A 15,683-nucleotide genomic window follows, 5' to 3' on the forward strand; every position below is an offset into this window, starting at 1 on the left:
GAAGAGCTTATGGCTTGTCCAACCCCACTGCACTGGCCAGGCTGCAGCCACAAGGAAGACTGGGAAACAGTCTTCCTGGGTCCTCAGGAAGAGGAAACGGTGCACACAGCACCCTCTGCCCCAATTATCCCCACCTTGCCCACAACCCATCCAGCCCACAGCCACGGATAGTTACACACACCCTTCCCTTGCGTGTTCCTTCTCCAAAAACCTTATTCTCCACAAACGACCCATCAACCTTCCAGAGGTTTGAATAGATAACACCCTCAGGAGTTTCTTCTCCCAAGAGGATCGCCTTTTAATCAAGGGCTATTCAAGACTGAAAGGCCTTAAATAGCCAAAGATATAAATGCCTAATGGTTGAAGTTCAGGCGCAGTCACCGAAGTGCTGCACACTTGAGAGAGAGCTTATCTCCCTCGCCTTGCCTCCAGCGAGCCTCAGTCTGGAGGGGTCTGAGCCCTGCTCTCCACCCCCCCCCCCATCTCCTGTGTTGGCTGGCTAGATACTGGGCTACTGTCTATACTGCCTCGAGCCAGATGGGCTACTGGTGTCGGCTGCAGCTCCTTCCCCATCCAGGAGAGAAGGGGAATCTGATAAAAGCCAAAATACTGGTCTCAGAGCTCCCTCTTTGGATCTTCCCTTACCAACCCTCCTCCCCCTACCCACAGCCCATTCCACTGTTCTTCTAGAAGCAGAACATCAAGAATTAGCTTGCTAAAGTATGCAAGGAAGGGATGGGGTGGGGGGTCTGACTTTTGTCAGCCCTCTTTCTTTGTCCCTGGGAAGACCAACATGCTGTGATGAGGGGCTTCCTGGCTCAGTGTCCAACCAAGGCAGATGGACAGACCCCTCCCCTGAGGAGAGGCCTCTGTACCTAGAGGCAGTCCCTGGGCCCGGCACTGGTGACAGTCACTGCAGTACCCACGCCTGTCATTCTGCTGCCAGGATGTTCAGGGGACTCGTCTCCTGCTTTTTTACTACCTCCTTCCCCTGGGGGTCCCCATTCCTATCCTGTTCCATTGACTCTGGCCCCTTTAGCAGCAAAGTCCATCTGAGAACATTGTTCTTTTTGTTCCTGAAACTCTGCATACCATCACATGCCTGGACCGATACACACATGCACACACAGATGTAGACCTGTACACATGTGTTCCACACACACACACATACGCACACTTACAAACCCACTGTTACACACATATACAGGCACACACAGATCCAAGAGTGTTGGGGCAAAGGTATACGGGCGTACACAACACCCAGGTGTATCCATAAATATACATTATGTATATTTATGTACATGTTATGTATCCATAAATATACAGAGGTTGGTTTTTTTTTAATCCCTACTTTTTTTTTTTTAAGATTTTATTTATTCATTTGACAGACAGAGATCACAAATAGGCAGAGAGCCCAATGCAGGGCTCAATCCCAGGACCCTGAGATCATGACCTGAGCTGAAGGCAGAGGCTTTAACCCACTGAGCCACCCAGGCACCCCTACAGAGGTATTTAAAGTGTGCTCAGCACACAGAGGCACACGGACTCGTACAGTTTTGCGTATTTATAGATAGACACTCCCATGTGCAGGGATAGACACAAGCATGCAAGGATTGACTCTTGTACACACCAAGATGCATATACACACATGTACGTGTGCACTCACAAACACACTTGTACACTCTCCCTGCACCCCAAGTGGAACTACACCCTTGGGAAATATGATAGTAGATCACATAGCTAGCTAGTTAGCTCTGTGCCTTAATCTCTCTCCCTCTGCATCCCCACCCCCCGCCCAAAAACGCAGGGCTCTCTGCCCTCCTGATACCCAGCTCAGGCCTGAGCTTCCTGGTTATCAACCCCAGCATCCCGCCTGGAACAAAGAAAGGGAGCAGTGTTCTCCGTCCTTGGGGACAGTGAGGTGAGGGGAAGGGTCTCTAGAATAGGGACAGGAGCCTCACCGCTACCTGATGCTACAATTTTTGCCCCAAGGCCCTCCCAGTGGAAGGCAGCTCCCATCTGAGACTGTGTTCTCTCTAGGGAGGTCAGCTGGGGATGGGGGAAAAGGAGAAGGGATTGGGGTGGGGGACACACCTCAGAAAGGAGTGGAGGACCCATCTCAGGACCCAGGGACTTTAAACTCACCCACAGGGGGCTGGGAGAATAGAAAACAGGAGCCAGTATCTGAGAGGCCAGGAAGATCCAGAGCTAGAGGAACCAGCTGCCCTAGAGTCCCTAGAGGAAGGGACTTCCTCCCTCCCACATGATTCCCAGGTGGGATCTCAGTACACACCATGCGCACAGCAGTTCTTGAATGGGTGCAGTCCCCTCCACGTTGGAAAGCCCATCCACACTTGTACCCCTTATGGGAGCCAAACAAAGCAGGAGGGACAGTGCCCCACTGCGCACCCATGAGGCAGTCCTCCGGCAGTGGAAGTGGAGGAGGCTGGACAGGGAAGGCCCATGGGGAGCTCACCAGCCCAGTGGGTGCCTGGCTGCTCCCGCTAGGCTTCCCCACCCAGCCTGGGGCTCCACTGGCAGTCCTCCAGCGTGTGCAATAATGAGATGGAGTTGGGAAATGCTGTGGGAAGTCTGAGTTTTTGGCCAGGAGAGGCTGGAAGACAGAGCCTGGAGGGGTCCAGGGACTGCCAGGGGAGGTCTGAAGAGAGGGGGCTCCGAGGCAGGGGCTCCACACCTCAGGCTTAGAAGGAGCAGACGAAGGGCAAACACCTTTCACATGAAGTCAGCTGCCAGCAGTGGAAAGCATGGTACGTCAGCGGTTGCCTGTGTGGCAAGCGGTTCTCCTTCCCTCCTTGGCTGGCCGGCGGGGACCAGGACTATCAGGGTGCTTCCCACATGCCCCTTCTAGCTAAGGTGCACCCAGCTCTTCCCGGGCGGGGGAGGGAGGCAGTGTGCTAAGAGCTTCATGAATTAGCTGGTTAAAGTATACTTATTGCACATGATCATCGCAATGACCCCAAAAGATAGATGTTATCATCATCCCCATCTCACAGACGGGAAACGTGAGGCTTAGTGGAGGTAGTAATTTGCCTGGGTCTCAGCCTGCAAGAGGCAGAGCTGGATGTGGATGGCGGCAGGCTTACTCCAGCACAGATGGTCTTAGCCTTGGAGCTAGCTCCCTCACATCTGGCTTCCATGCTGCTCAAAGCTGGCGAATTACCCGTCAGCCAGCCCTAATTCCCACAGCTTCCCTTCGTCCTTCATCCATACCTTCCGTTCACATCTCCTCCTCTCCTCTGTCACTCCTCGTGGCCCTCATATCAGAGGAAGGATAGCAGCCCCCCAGCCCCAAGCCTAGCGCGGTCGGTGAGGCTGGAGAGCCCCCATCTGTCTCCCATACAGGGTACCCCATCACCTGGTTTTACTTTGAGGGATCCCTACATTTCAGCCCTCCTCACAGATGATGTGGCTTCTCCGGCTGGGGGAAGGTGTGAGTTTGGAGAGGTATATTCAGAGAACTCAAAGGGACAGCGTGTGAGAGGGTACCTTGCCACTGCTTTCCCTTGCTCTGGACCCAGTCCCCCTCACCTCTGGTCCATAGGGCTACACAGTTGCCTTCCCCATTCACAGGCTGCCCTGAGGCTCAGTATCCAAAATTCCAGCGTCTCCCATCAGTCCATTGAAATCTCCCGCACGGGAACTAAAGAAGTGATAGGCAGGGTCATAGGGCAGAGGTCCCGGGAGACAGACCCAGGGACCCCAGAGAGGGCCCACTGAGTGCTCCTTTCCCCTCTCACCACCCAGTGGGGAGCCAGATCCGCAAGAGACCCATGCCTGAGAGTTTACAGGCAATGCTGATGCAAGCGCCGCCAGCGTTCCCCCATCACACAGAACACGCTTCTCCATCTTCACAGTGCATACGATCTCCTGGCATTCTTCTTAAAATGCAGATTCCAGTTCAGGAACTCTGGGGTGGGGCCCAAGATTGGGCACTTCTGACAAGCTCCCCGGTTTGCCGATGTTGCTGGCCAGGGACCACACACGCGTAGCACATTTCATGGCATTTATTCATCCACAATCCAAGAGCTGCCTTGAGAGAGGGGCTCCATTTTAGAGATGAAGAAACTGAGACTCCAAGGAAGTCATTCAGCTAGTAGGTGACTAAGCGGGGCATGGAGCCTATCTCCTGACTCCAGTGATGCACCAGGAAATGTTCAATAGCCAGCTCCAGGGGAAGGGGAGAACACAGAGGGCAGGAAGAACCCTGATTTACAATTGCCCATTTCCTTGGTGTGCATACCTCCACTGGGGCAGATTTCAAGCTACAGGCATGAAGTCTGTGAGCATGGAGCTGGAATGAGATGCCCAAAATCATTGGTCCCCCAGACCCAGTCTAAGCCAGCTCCAGTGCCACACTGCCTGCTGCTTGAGGCTGGCCTCAAGGGCTGAGATGCGGCTAGACGCCAGCAGGGGGTCCCTGGAGACAGTCAGAGAGAACTTCCTGTCCCCAGGGAGGTTGGTACCTCACCTACCCAGCCCTTGAGCACGCCTCCGATCCAGGTCTGTCCTTCATTGACCCGTCTGGCCATGCGCAGGACGTGATGATCTGAGTTGGAGTTGTGTATGGAGACAAACACCTTCTGCAGACATTCAGCAGAAAGAAGAAAATGTAGGGTAGAGAATTCTCCGGTTTTTCTCAAGTCTCTGAGCCTCCAGGAGAGAGCTTCTCATCTCTTTGTAGGTCAGATATCAATGACCTACTTGCCCTTCTCAATCCCATCTTGTGTCCCTTGGTCAGGAGCTTTTTGCAAAAACTAATAATACTCAGAATAATCAAAACTTCCATTTGTGAGAGTTTTAATGACCCAGGGACTATTCCAAATACTTCCATGTATCATCTCATTTAATCCTCAACCACATCCCTAACAAGATGGTACTATATATCTCCAGTTGACAAACAAAGAAGCCCCAAAAGGTGAGCTGACCAGCCCAGCAACGGAGCCAATGTCAGGCAGAGCCGGGACTAAACACGGGTATATCAAATACCAAAGCCACTCGTGCAGACAGTGGTTCTTAAAGTGCAGGCCCCAGACCAACAACACCACCATTACCTGGGAATTGTTATACGTGTAAACTCTCAAGTCCTGCCCCAGATTTGCAAAGCCATAAATGTATTTTAACAAGACCTCCTAGAGATCCTGACACATATTATGCTTTAAGAACCTCTAATCTCAAAGGGAAGAGGTTGAATCTGATCTCCTCCTCACCTCCAGTCCTCCACTGTAGCATCTCTGCAACATACCTGAGTGTTTACAAATTTCTCAAGGTTCCGCACCAACGGGAAGCAACACATCTTGCACCCAGGACTGCCTGGAATTTAAACTTTGTCCACTTCCTCGGGGCACTGAAAGTCCTTGTCTAGGGCAGCTGGGTTGGAATCCATGGCCTAGTCACCCTCAAATGTGTCCCAATAGCCAGAAGACTTGGTCTCCTCTCCTTCTGACTGAATCACCTTCTGGGTCAAGGCAGAGTCTCCCTCCTGCTCCCCTAAACATTCCAGATTCTGACTCAGGTCTGTCTGTGCCTCCCAGCCGTCCAGATTGGGAGCATTATTCTCTGGGAAGAAGGGGTAACCTAAAATGATCTCGGGGGGGGGGGGTCCTCCCTTCTTCCAGGACCATGGACAGCTCTGAAGGCCCACATGAGCCACCATCTGTAACCAATACTGGAAGGATCTCCTTAGCATGGGGTGAGGTGAGAACACTTGGGTCGTAGACACAAGTGGGTGAGATCCTGACTTCTGGCTGACACCGTAGGTGTGTATTCTGGGAGGAGGCACCTCTGAGAAGTCCTTCCTCTTCACAGGTGGTGGGGTTTTCCTCTGAAGTAACCCTGGCAGAAAGTTTGGGTCACAGTTCCGAGTCCAGGAGAAATCTAATCAGAGATGGGCTGGGGGTCAACCAAAGGGGGGCAGCTGTGGCCCTGGCCCTGTGAGGCAAAATACCTGCAAGATAAAGGAGAAAAAAGAAAGGTTGGTGAGACAGGAAGGGGAGGCTTACCCAGATGGAGAGCAGCAACTGTCCCTAGCAGGAGAAGGGGCAGGAGCAGGGGGCCTTTCATTTCCACCCAGGCTTGGAACAGGGACACAGCTCCCCTTCCCTCCTTGTGGGTGCCTTGTGTGTCTGCCCAGCCCCTGGCAGACAGGGGACAAAATCCTTGTTTAACCAGTTGATTAAGGGGCAAAGATTGGTTAGAGCACTCTTTCCTCCCCAGAGAACAGGCACTGAACTGGAGAATTAAGAAAAGGACGTGGGATGTCAGCTCAGGTGCAAAAGTCCCTTTTTCCTGAAAGCCCCATCCCTGCTCCCCCAGATGGCCCTTAGCTCAGACCCTTGCCCCTGCAAGAATGGGCCTGCTCTGAGTCAGGGACACTATCATTCATACTGGGAAACAAGGGGGAAAAGATGCTGGCCACGGTGGTCCTGAGGACGGGCTTCCAAGTGGGTCAAGCACTCACCTCTGGGAATCTTGGGTCTCCACTCTCAGTGCTTCTGGCTTTTGAGCCCCAGAGGAGGCTGGGTCAAGGCTCTCATGCTGGGCTTCTGGGGAAGCTGGAAGAGGCAAGGATGATTGCCCCCTGCTGCGGGGGAGCACAGAGGAGCTGATAATAAGAGTTTTGTTCAGTCCTCTCACCTTTGAGAACTGCTGTCTTTTGGTACTTCGGAGACCTATGTCCCAGGGCTCTCTTCCCATGTGCGTATCCAGACACCTTGCTGTGCTCAAGAGTACCCCAGCTGACTGTTGTCTAGGCATTATTACTGCCCCTATAGTGTCCTAGTCTGAACAACACTCCTTAACCCCAGGAGCAGCCTTCCCCTGGTCAGTATCCCAGCTAATGAGGTGGGGAATCCCAGGGAGCTGGGAGACCATGTGGGGAGCAGGTAGGAGGCCAAGGGAGGCTCTGCCCTCCTGAGTACTCACTTATCTCAACCAAGTCCTCTATATGCATCACACCCCCGATTCCTCATCTTCACCTCATTCCATGAGAAGGTACGCTGATCCTTACTTCACAGATGAGGAAATGAGATTCAGAGAGGGAAGGCAACTTGCCAAGTTTGCACAGGCAGTAGGAGAACTGGGATTTCTAAGTCTTTTTGGTTTGAAACCCTTGTCTCTCTCTGATTCTGTCTCAGTCTTTACCTGACTCTCTGTCTCTCTCTCTCCTTCACTTACTTCCTTTCTCTCCGTGTCCTCTTCCTTTTCCCTCTCTTCCACATCTTTAATCTCCCTCTCTTTCGCATCTTTAAAATTGTATGCTCATTTTTTATGATGTGGCTCTAGATCAAGGTTCTCAACCTTCCTGCTTGCAGGAAAATAGTTCTTTGTTGGGGGCTGGGGGGTGTCCTGTGCATTGGAATGAGTTTAGCACTATCACCTCCCTGAGTCATGATGATCAGAAATGTCTCCGTACATTCCCAAATGTCCTCTGTCACCCCCATCAGCTTCTAGATCACTGATCTAGAACATGTAAAACATGCCATTTTGTCCAATCTCAAGGCATAATCTTATGGCCAGGAGGCAGCAGCCAGAATGGAAAGCTTCATGCAGAGTTGTTGAGACACTCCAGGCCGCCCCCTCTCCATCCCCATCTCCCACCAGCATTCTATCACCACCAGGGTTGGGACTAGAGGGATGTGAGCAAGGCACTTGCCTCAGTTGCAAAACTGAAGAGCCCACTAAAGAATTCAGTAGTCAAGAGAAACACTATTTTAATGTGATCTTTATTAAAAATCAAAATACATGCAAAAAATCCACAATTAACAAAATAGCAAACTTTGAATCAATCAAGCTCTGGCCAAATTCATTGCAGTCCAAGAAGAGGCCACCAAGCGCTGAGCCCTGATTTTGCTGGATATCATCATCAAGAGCTAGAGGACTTGTGGGGGTGGGTGTCTGTCTCAACTCTGTGCCATCCAACCAGGCAACACACATCTGATTCTTGGATTCCAGCCCAGCACACCAGTACCCAGAATACCAGATAGGTAGCCCAGAAGGTGAAAAGGCCTGAGTCCTCCCCTCCTCTGTGGTCTCAGGGGACCTACGAATGGAGAAGTACCTGAGAGATCATTTCTGTGCTCAGTTGCAGAGTAACGGTCTTGCCCACTATCTCCCCAGCCCAACAGACTTGACTCTCAGCTTCTCTTCCTGACTCAGGGACGGGGAGCTGGGTCAATTTCATGCCCCCAAAACCTGGTCCAGATTTTGAACTTGAGATCTCCCTAGTGGGAGAGCTAGACCCCCTCCCATTTTTCTTGCCCATCCTGGGCCCAGCCAAGGATATCATTTCCTTAGTGTTTGGGGTGACCAGCAAAGACAGCTTGCACCATGATAAGCTTTACATGTGTCTTTTCATTGGAACATCCATTTCATAATGAGACAATGGCTTCTCAGAGTGCTTAAGACACAGCAAATCAGTGACAGGCCTAAACCCAGGCCTTCTAGCCTCTTAGCCTGCCCACGGCTCCGTTCCCTCTGCCTCCTCTCCCAGACCTCTCCTCTGCAACTGGCCCCTCTTCACACTCACCCTATTTTCTTTACACACAAACCCAGAGAGAATGCACTCTTGGAGTCATGCCCAGATCCAGACTCAGAATGTTCCCAGGCACCCAAACGCCTCTTTCACGGCTCTTTCTTGCATGAATCCCCCACAGGAGATCTCCATGGACTGAAAGCCCCACTTCTGTCACAACACACAGCCCCAGCAGACAAGATGGATGAGGACCAAGACAAATGCAAAGACAGTCCATTGACTTCAGTGACCTCCTCACTGACGAGTGAAGCTTGTCTGATTCCAAAATAATACTGTTGAAGATCCTCCATGGACCAAACACCATGTTCCACTAAGGCTTTAATCTCCGTGATCCTACTTACTTAATTTTTATAATCATCCTGCAAATTAGGAATTTTCTTCTCTAACCTCCATATCTACCGCACAAGAGTTTAAATGCGTTGACACAACTAGTAAGAAGCGGCACGTGTGACGCTGTCAGATTCCCACATCCCTGCTTTCTTTGATAGGCCCAGCTGTGTTAGCCCCAGACATTCCGGCCAGTGGGGCCAACATCTCCAGCACACATGAGACTCCAATCCTCTGGCCAACTGTTTGCATTTCTATTCACAGGATCCAAACACTGCCTCTTGTCTCGAGATTCAGCCCTGCCCCACATTGTGCAGAGGGCAGGTCTCTCCATCTGGAGGGACAGCGTGGTGTGATGTATCCTGGAATCCTGAGTCCAAAGTCAGCCCATCTGTGGCTCCGTTTTCTCCTCCAAGAGCAGAGGCTCATGGCAGGACCTCCATCTAATGAGCCAAATTCCTAGAACAGTGCCTGGCTCATGGGGTTGGGAGGCGGCCCTTGTCAGGAAGCCAGGACTAGAACTGCGACCCCAATCAACAAGTAAGCACTGTGTGTTGATTGAACTCCTGCTGTGTGTGTTACACAGTGAAACGAACTCCGGGGACTCCGTCCTAAAGATGCAAGTTAGCTTCTTCAGAGCTCAGTTAGCATCTTGTTGGAGATGAAAAAATGACACACAAACCCACCTTTGGGGTTGCAAGGCCAGTCCTCTTATTTCATTTTTTACTTTTTTACAACTTTTCTTGTGGACATATAACATGCATCCTGTAAAATGTACTAGAGGGTGGACTGCTCATGGGATTTTCACAGAGAGAATGCACTCTTGGAGTCATGCCCAGATCCAGACCCAGAAGGTTCCCAGGCACCCAAACGCCTCTTTCACGGCTCTTTCTTGCATGAATCCCCCACAGGAGATCTCCATGGACTGGAAGCCCCTCTTCTGTCACAACACACAGCCCCAGCAGACAAGATGGATGAGGACCAAGACAAAGTCCACCTCCACTTAGCGTAAAGCCTGGCACCTAGTAAGTGCTTAATCAATGGGAAATAGCGTTACTCTTTATTATGCAAATTGGAATAAAGGGAAGCTATGCTTTCTCACAGCAGAATATAGTCTATGAGGACAAGGAGTGAAAGGTCTACTTCAGCGGCATCCTCCGCAACACGCAGCCCCAGGCTGAACCCAGAAGAGTGTTCCAGAATTCCACCATCTTTGAAGTCAGCAGACTGTCACAGAACAGCAGCTATAATGGGCTGCATTCTGATTTCTGTCTTTCTCAACTAACCATACAAGCTTGAGCAGGCAGCTTCCCCCGTCTGGGCCACACTCAAAAAATTCAGGTTCCTGATTTGCCTCTGGAAATCTGAAGCCACCTGTAATTCTATGTATTTGAAGAGTCTGGGAGGAAAAGTCGCTTTAGGGCATTGACTCCTTATTTTCTGCTAACCTCCTTGGTTGAGTAAGGATTTGGAATGCTTTCCTTCCCCGCCTCCGACTGGGACTCCCTCCTGTCCAGCTGGATTGGAGTCCTATGCCCCAAGATGAACTCAAGGGTAAGAGAGTGTGTCTTGCCTCTCCATGGTGCTCCATCCCTAGGTGACCGTGTTCTGGAAGCAATCAGTGCTACCAGCCACAGGATCCTAATGGTTGAACAAACATTCAACCGTAACAGAGGGCTGAGTCACAACACTGGCCTCATTTAGAGGTTCTGCCTTGGGTCCATCTTTGCATAGGCCCATAACTTCTCTGAGCCTGGTTTTGTGCAACGGGGTAATAATTATCGATCACACAATGTCAGCAGGGGGTACTTCATGGGTGTGCAATAAGCAGTAACAATTAGTAGATGTTGTTGTGCTTCTATTATAAACAACTGTATGTTCCCGAATGGCTGGAAGCTGGGTCTTCCTAGGTCTTATAGAGAGTTGGCCCTACAGCATGCTGTCTTATATTGGGTTTCCCCAGAAACAGGTCCTGAGACAAGGATTTGAGTACAAGTGGCTTATTTGGGAGGCACAAGGACACTTGTAAGGAAGAGGACAATTCAGATGGATCACAGGAGACAGCCAATAACATGTGCATTATAAAGCCAGCTGCCTCCGAGGGTAACTGGCAGTTGATCCCCCTGGGAAACCCTAGGAAACAGGACCCAATACATGCCTTAGAATTAATCCATTTGAAGGGCAAGAGACTGGGACACTCGTACTTCCACTCCTGCCTGTTGTGGACTGTTCCCGGGGACATGTTAATTCCCTGGCCCACTAAGGCAACCTCACTCTGTAAGGAGGAGGAAAAGTCCCTGCGTTAGAGATGCCAGCACAGGACTGGGAGAGTGAGTCCAGCGGGAAAGAAGAAAACAGGTGGGGGTCCTGACAGCACCTGCTGTGCATGTGCCAGTAATTAGAAGTCGTGTGAAGAGCTCCCTGAGCCCTTTCTCCCATCTTCAAGAAGACCCTCCGGACCCCACCCCATGCTCCAGCCACCTTGCTAGGAGAGACGGTGGAGTGGGGAGGGTGGTCATTGCAGGGCAGAAAGTTCGTGGGTGGAGCTAAGCCGAGAGAATCAGTGACCAGAGGAAAAAGGAGTCAGTTTCAGGGAAGCAGTTTTATTGCTGGGGGCTGGAAGCAGGGGCAGCAGGTGGGGAGGGGAGGCAGCTACCCGGGAGTGGGTGGCTCTGGACTCCTGGCTGGGTCTCGCTCAGTAGGAACAGATGAAGGGGAGTTGCCTGCGGCAATGAGTGCGACGCCAGTGACCTCCTGTGAAGGCAGAACCGGAAGGGGCCTTCAGCCTCTGGTTCCCCCTGACTCTGCCCCAAGAGGGCCTCCCCCCTACCACCCCGCCCCATTCCTTACTCCTTAGAGAGGGAGTCCGAAGACTCAGCAGGCCCCCCGCCCCAGGCACAGACCTGTCCCAGCACCGCCTCTCTGAGCCCCTCCCATCCCACCACTGTGTCCACCCCCCTAAACCCCCCTCATTGACCCCCGCCTCCCCATCCTTCATCCCTACTCCCACTTCACCTCGGGTACACAGGGCCACACATTTGCCACCCCTGGCCCGGGGCTGGCCAGCAGCCCAGTATCCAAAGTCCCAGCGACTGCCATCAACCCAGCAAAAGCGTTTCCAGGGACCCTGGAGGAGGAAAGAGCAGATGTGGGCGTCGGCAAGCGCGAAGGAAGAGCAGATAGGCAGAGCTGGAACTGTCCCAGCCCACGTTTGCCCTCGACCGCTGGGCCCTGATGGACACTGTCCTAGTCAGCTGCAATGCTGACCCACAGTGATCATCACCATCACATTCTATGCATGGCAGTGATGCACTCATCCGTCTGGCCCAAACCCATTCCAGAGATGCAGAACCAGGCTGACTGTCTCACCCAAGTCACACAGACAGACAGAGGCTAAGCAGAATTTGGCCCCAAACCTCCTCACTCTGAATCCTTGGTTCCTCCCAGTGCCTAGGCAGCCTCCTGGGTATCTCACCCCAGCTGTTCTTCTGTCCCCAGTTCTTTGGAGGATCAAAGGGGAAGCATAGACAGAGCTGCAGCAAGGTGAGCACTGGTTGAGGTCAGGAGTGCTCCCCATTTAGAGCCGGGACCCCTCTTACCCAGCCTACGACCCTGCCTCCGATCCAGACTTGGCCCTGGTTGAGCCTGCTGACTGAGCACTGGAGCCGGCGATTGAAGTAGATGTTGTGGACAGAGATGAGGTTGCCCCTGTAGCATCTCCGGCAAATAAACTGTGGGACAGGAGAAAAGAGAAAGGATGGAGTGACCCCTTCAAAGGAACTCATGCAACCTTAACCTTGGGTCTCCAAATCTTCAAAATCCATCCTCTCCACCCCCATGCCCACCTCCATAGCCATTTGAAGGCTGGAGATCTGTTTCCACGGGCTGCCCCCCTCTTACCCTGACACCTGCGCAGGCCCCAGCCCCTGTTGACACCCCCAGGCTCTTCAGTGAGGCAGATACGGATGCGGAGGCTGGAGGCATCTGTCCCCCCACCCCTCCACAGGCCTCAGCTTCAGCCCCAGACCACTCACCTGAGCTGAATCAAATCTCCTCGCTCTCCTCACCAGGAGGAAGCGGCGACAGTTCTTGCACCCAGGGCTGTCCTCCAGTTTCACCGTGTCCTCTTCTTTAGGGCACTGAAATTCCTCGTCCTCTGCATCCAGGGCTAGGGAAGACTCTACAGACCCCTCCTCCTCAGGGGCATCTTCACTTCCAGAGTACTCCTCCTCCTCTTCCTTGAGCAGCGTCAGCTCCCCCGGAGGGGCCTCCTTTGCCTCATTTTCTGGCATCTCCCCATCCTGAGGCACGGCCTCATCTCCTAAGAAGCTCTCAGAGTTCGATGTTTGAGTCCCTGGCAGGGAGAAAGACCAGGTGTCCCTTCTTCACATCGACCCCTTGTTCTCCAGCACCACGGACAGCATCTGTCTTGACCCTGGGGGGGAGGGGGCGGGAAGCCTGGAACCCAGGAGGAGCCTCCCCCTCCTTATCCTCCCATAAGAGGTCATGGTGTTAAGAGCAAGGACTCAGATTCAGACAGTTGTAGATTTGCATACTGGTTCCATCCCCTATTCGCTTTATTTTTCCATCTGTGGTATGGGTACACAATATTACATACCTCATGGGATGCTGTAATGTTTAAAGGACATAATGCATAGAAAAGGCTTTAGCATGACACACTCAGTGAGCTCAAGGTAGAAGGAAGCTATTATTATATTCGTCATTGGTATTGGGCAGAGAGGACAAAATCAAAAATCAAAATCAAAATCAAAAATGTCACAACAGAGATGCCCTGAGGAGCCCCTTTGGCTCCTGGCTATAGAGCCTCTGCTCCTCCAGGTGTGCAAAGATCCTGGTGTAGGGCATGGCCACTGAAGGAGATGGTTCTGTGGCTGCGACCCCATGTACTCTAGAAAGGAACAAAGTGGAGCGAGACTGAAGGACAAGGAGACTTACCCAGATGGAGAGTTGAAACTGTCCCCAGTAGAAGAGCCAGAAGCAGGGGGACTTTCATCTCGGCTTTCTTCTGCAATGAAGAACACAGCTTGTCACACACACACACACACACACACACCCCTTGGGAGTGGGGTGGAGAAAGAGAAGGTATTACAAGAAGCCCCTGAAACTCCAGGATGCTGGGACCCTTTCTGAATGGAGTGAGGCAGACCGTGACAGGCAGCCGAGGATGGCTTTCCTGTGAGCCTGCAGGTGACAAAGGGAATATTACCTTTATTGGTTTGTACTGAACGGGCCCCTCAGAGTCTGTGAAATGAGAGAGAACCAAGAATCAATGACCGTCGGCCTTCCCAGGAATGAATGGTGTTTGGCTAGTGCGTTCCCACCTCACAGCTCCGAAAGCCAAACACACGCACCCCCACGTCCTCCACACTCTGCCTTCACAGCCGAGGAGGCCTTAGAAGGAGTATGAGAGTCTTGCCCCTGCCGACCCCTAAAAGCCACACGTAGTCCCAGCCAGCCCTCCAGAACCTCTCAGCCTGGGCCAGACCCCTCCCCGAAGGGTGAACACATACCCCCCTGAAATCAAATGAACACATTTCCCGTGAGAGGGAAAGCACTAACCTGCCCAGAGGTCTTCCTTCTCCTGCGGGGTTCACAAAGCTCAGACTCTCCTTTGACATTTTATAGAGGGGTGTCAGAGGAAGTTCCCCAGAGAAAGGAGGGTTTCTCCAGCCTGAGGGAAATGGGAGGGCTGATAAGAAGTGTTTCCTCTGCCCATTTTTTTTTTTCAGAAGATATGAACAGACACTTCTCCAATGAAGACATACAAATGGCTATCAGACACATGAAAAAATGTTCATCATCACTAGCCTTCAGGGAGATTCAAATTAAAACCACATTGAGATACCACCTTATACCACTTAGAATGGCCAAAATTAACAAGACAGGAAACAACATGTGTTGGAGGGGATGTGGAGAAAGGGGAACCCTCTTACACTGTTGGTGGGAATGCAAGTTGGTGCAGCCTCTCTGGAGAACAGTGTGGAGATTCCTCAAGAAATTAAAAATAGAACTTCCCTATGACCCTGCCATTGCACTACTGGGGTATTTACCCCAAAGATACAGATGTAGTAAAAAGAAGGGCCATCTGGACCCCAATGTTTATAGCAGCAATGGCCACGGTCACCAAACTGTGGAAAGAACCAAGATGCCCTTCAACGGACGAATGGATAAGGAAGATGTGGTCCATATACACTATGGAGTATGATGCCTCCATCAGAAAGGACGAATACCCAACTTTTGTAGCAACATGGATGGGACTGGAAGAGATTATGCTGAGTGAAATAAGTTAAGCAGAGAGAGTCAGTTATCATATGGTTTCATTTATTTGTGGAGCATAACAAATAGCATGGAGGACAAGGGGAGATAGAGAGGAGAAGGGAGTTGGGGAAAATTGGAAAGGGAGGTGAACCATGAGAGACTATGGACTCTGAGGGTTTTGAAGGGGCGGGAGGGTGGGAGGTTGGGGAACCAGGTGGTGGGTATTATAGAGGGCACGGACTGCATGGAGCACTGGGTGTGGTGCAAAAATAATGAATACTGTTATGCTGAAAAGAAATAAAAAATAAATTAAAAAAAAAGAAGTGTTTCCTCACTTCCCTGGAGAGCCCACTCATCTGCTTCCAGATTCTCTCCTGACACCCCTTTCGGGAGCCTGGGGGCCATTCCGGGCCTGCCTGGAACCAGTGGTTCTTGTCCTAGGGTGCACTTCAGAATCTCCCAGGGAGCTTTTCCAGAAGACACAGCCCCTCTGCTTCACTAATGGGACCGCGGACTGCCACAGGCA

At 51.7% G+C, this 15,683-nt stretch overlaps 2 protein-coding genes across 2 annotated transcripts; both read right to left on the reverse strand.

Annotated features, from left to right (window-relative positions):
- Positions 1 to 3,058: 3,058 nt before the first annotated feature.
- On the reverse strand, positions 3,059 to 6,081 carry PRG3 (proteoglycan 3, pro eosinophil major basic protein 2). Its single transcript, XM_045067663.1, is given in 5 exon segments — positions 3,059 to 3,063; positions 3,550 to 3,661; positions 4,494 to 4,601; positions 5,264 to 5,577; positions 6,021 to 6,081. Coding segments are annotated over 5 exon segments (600 nt in total).
- Positions 6,082 to 11,461: 5,380 nt separating this feature from the next.
- LOC101685508 (bone marrow proteoglycan) lies at positions 11,462 to 14,577 on the reverse strand. Its single transcript, XM_004777578.2, has 7 exons — positions 14,459 to 14,577; positions 14,106 to 14,140; positions 13,835 to 13,904; positions 12,913 to 13,232; positions 12,478 to 12,609; positions 11,894 to 12,005; positions 11,462 to 11,632 (listed from the first exon to the last, which is right to left on the reverse strand). The coding sequence occupies exons 3-7, from the start codon at positions 13,890 to 13,892 to the stop codon at positions 11,574 to 11,576; spliced, it is 681 nt and encodes a 226-aa protein (XP_004777635.1). The 5' UTR covers positions 13,893 to 13,904; positions 14,106 to 14,140; positions 14,459 to 14,577; the 3' UTR covers positions 11,462 to 11,573.
- Positions 14,578 to 15,683: the final 1,106 nt, after the last annotated feature.

This window comes from Mustela putorius, unplaced genomic scaffold, assembly GCF_011764305.1.
Source record: "Mustela putorius furo isolate JIRA1106 unplaced genomic scaffold, ASM1176430v1.1 tig00000127_pilon_pilon_pilon, whole genome shotgun sequence".
Classification (NCBI taxonomy): Eukaryota; Metazoa; Chordata; class Mammalia; order Carnivora; family Mustelidae; genus Mustela; species Mustela putorius.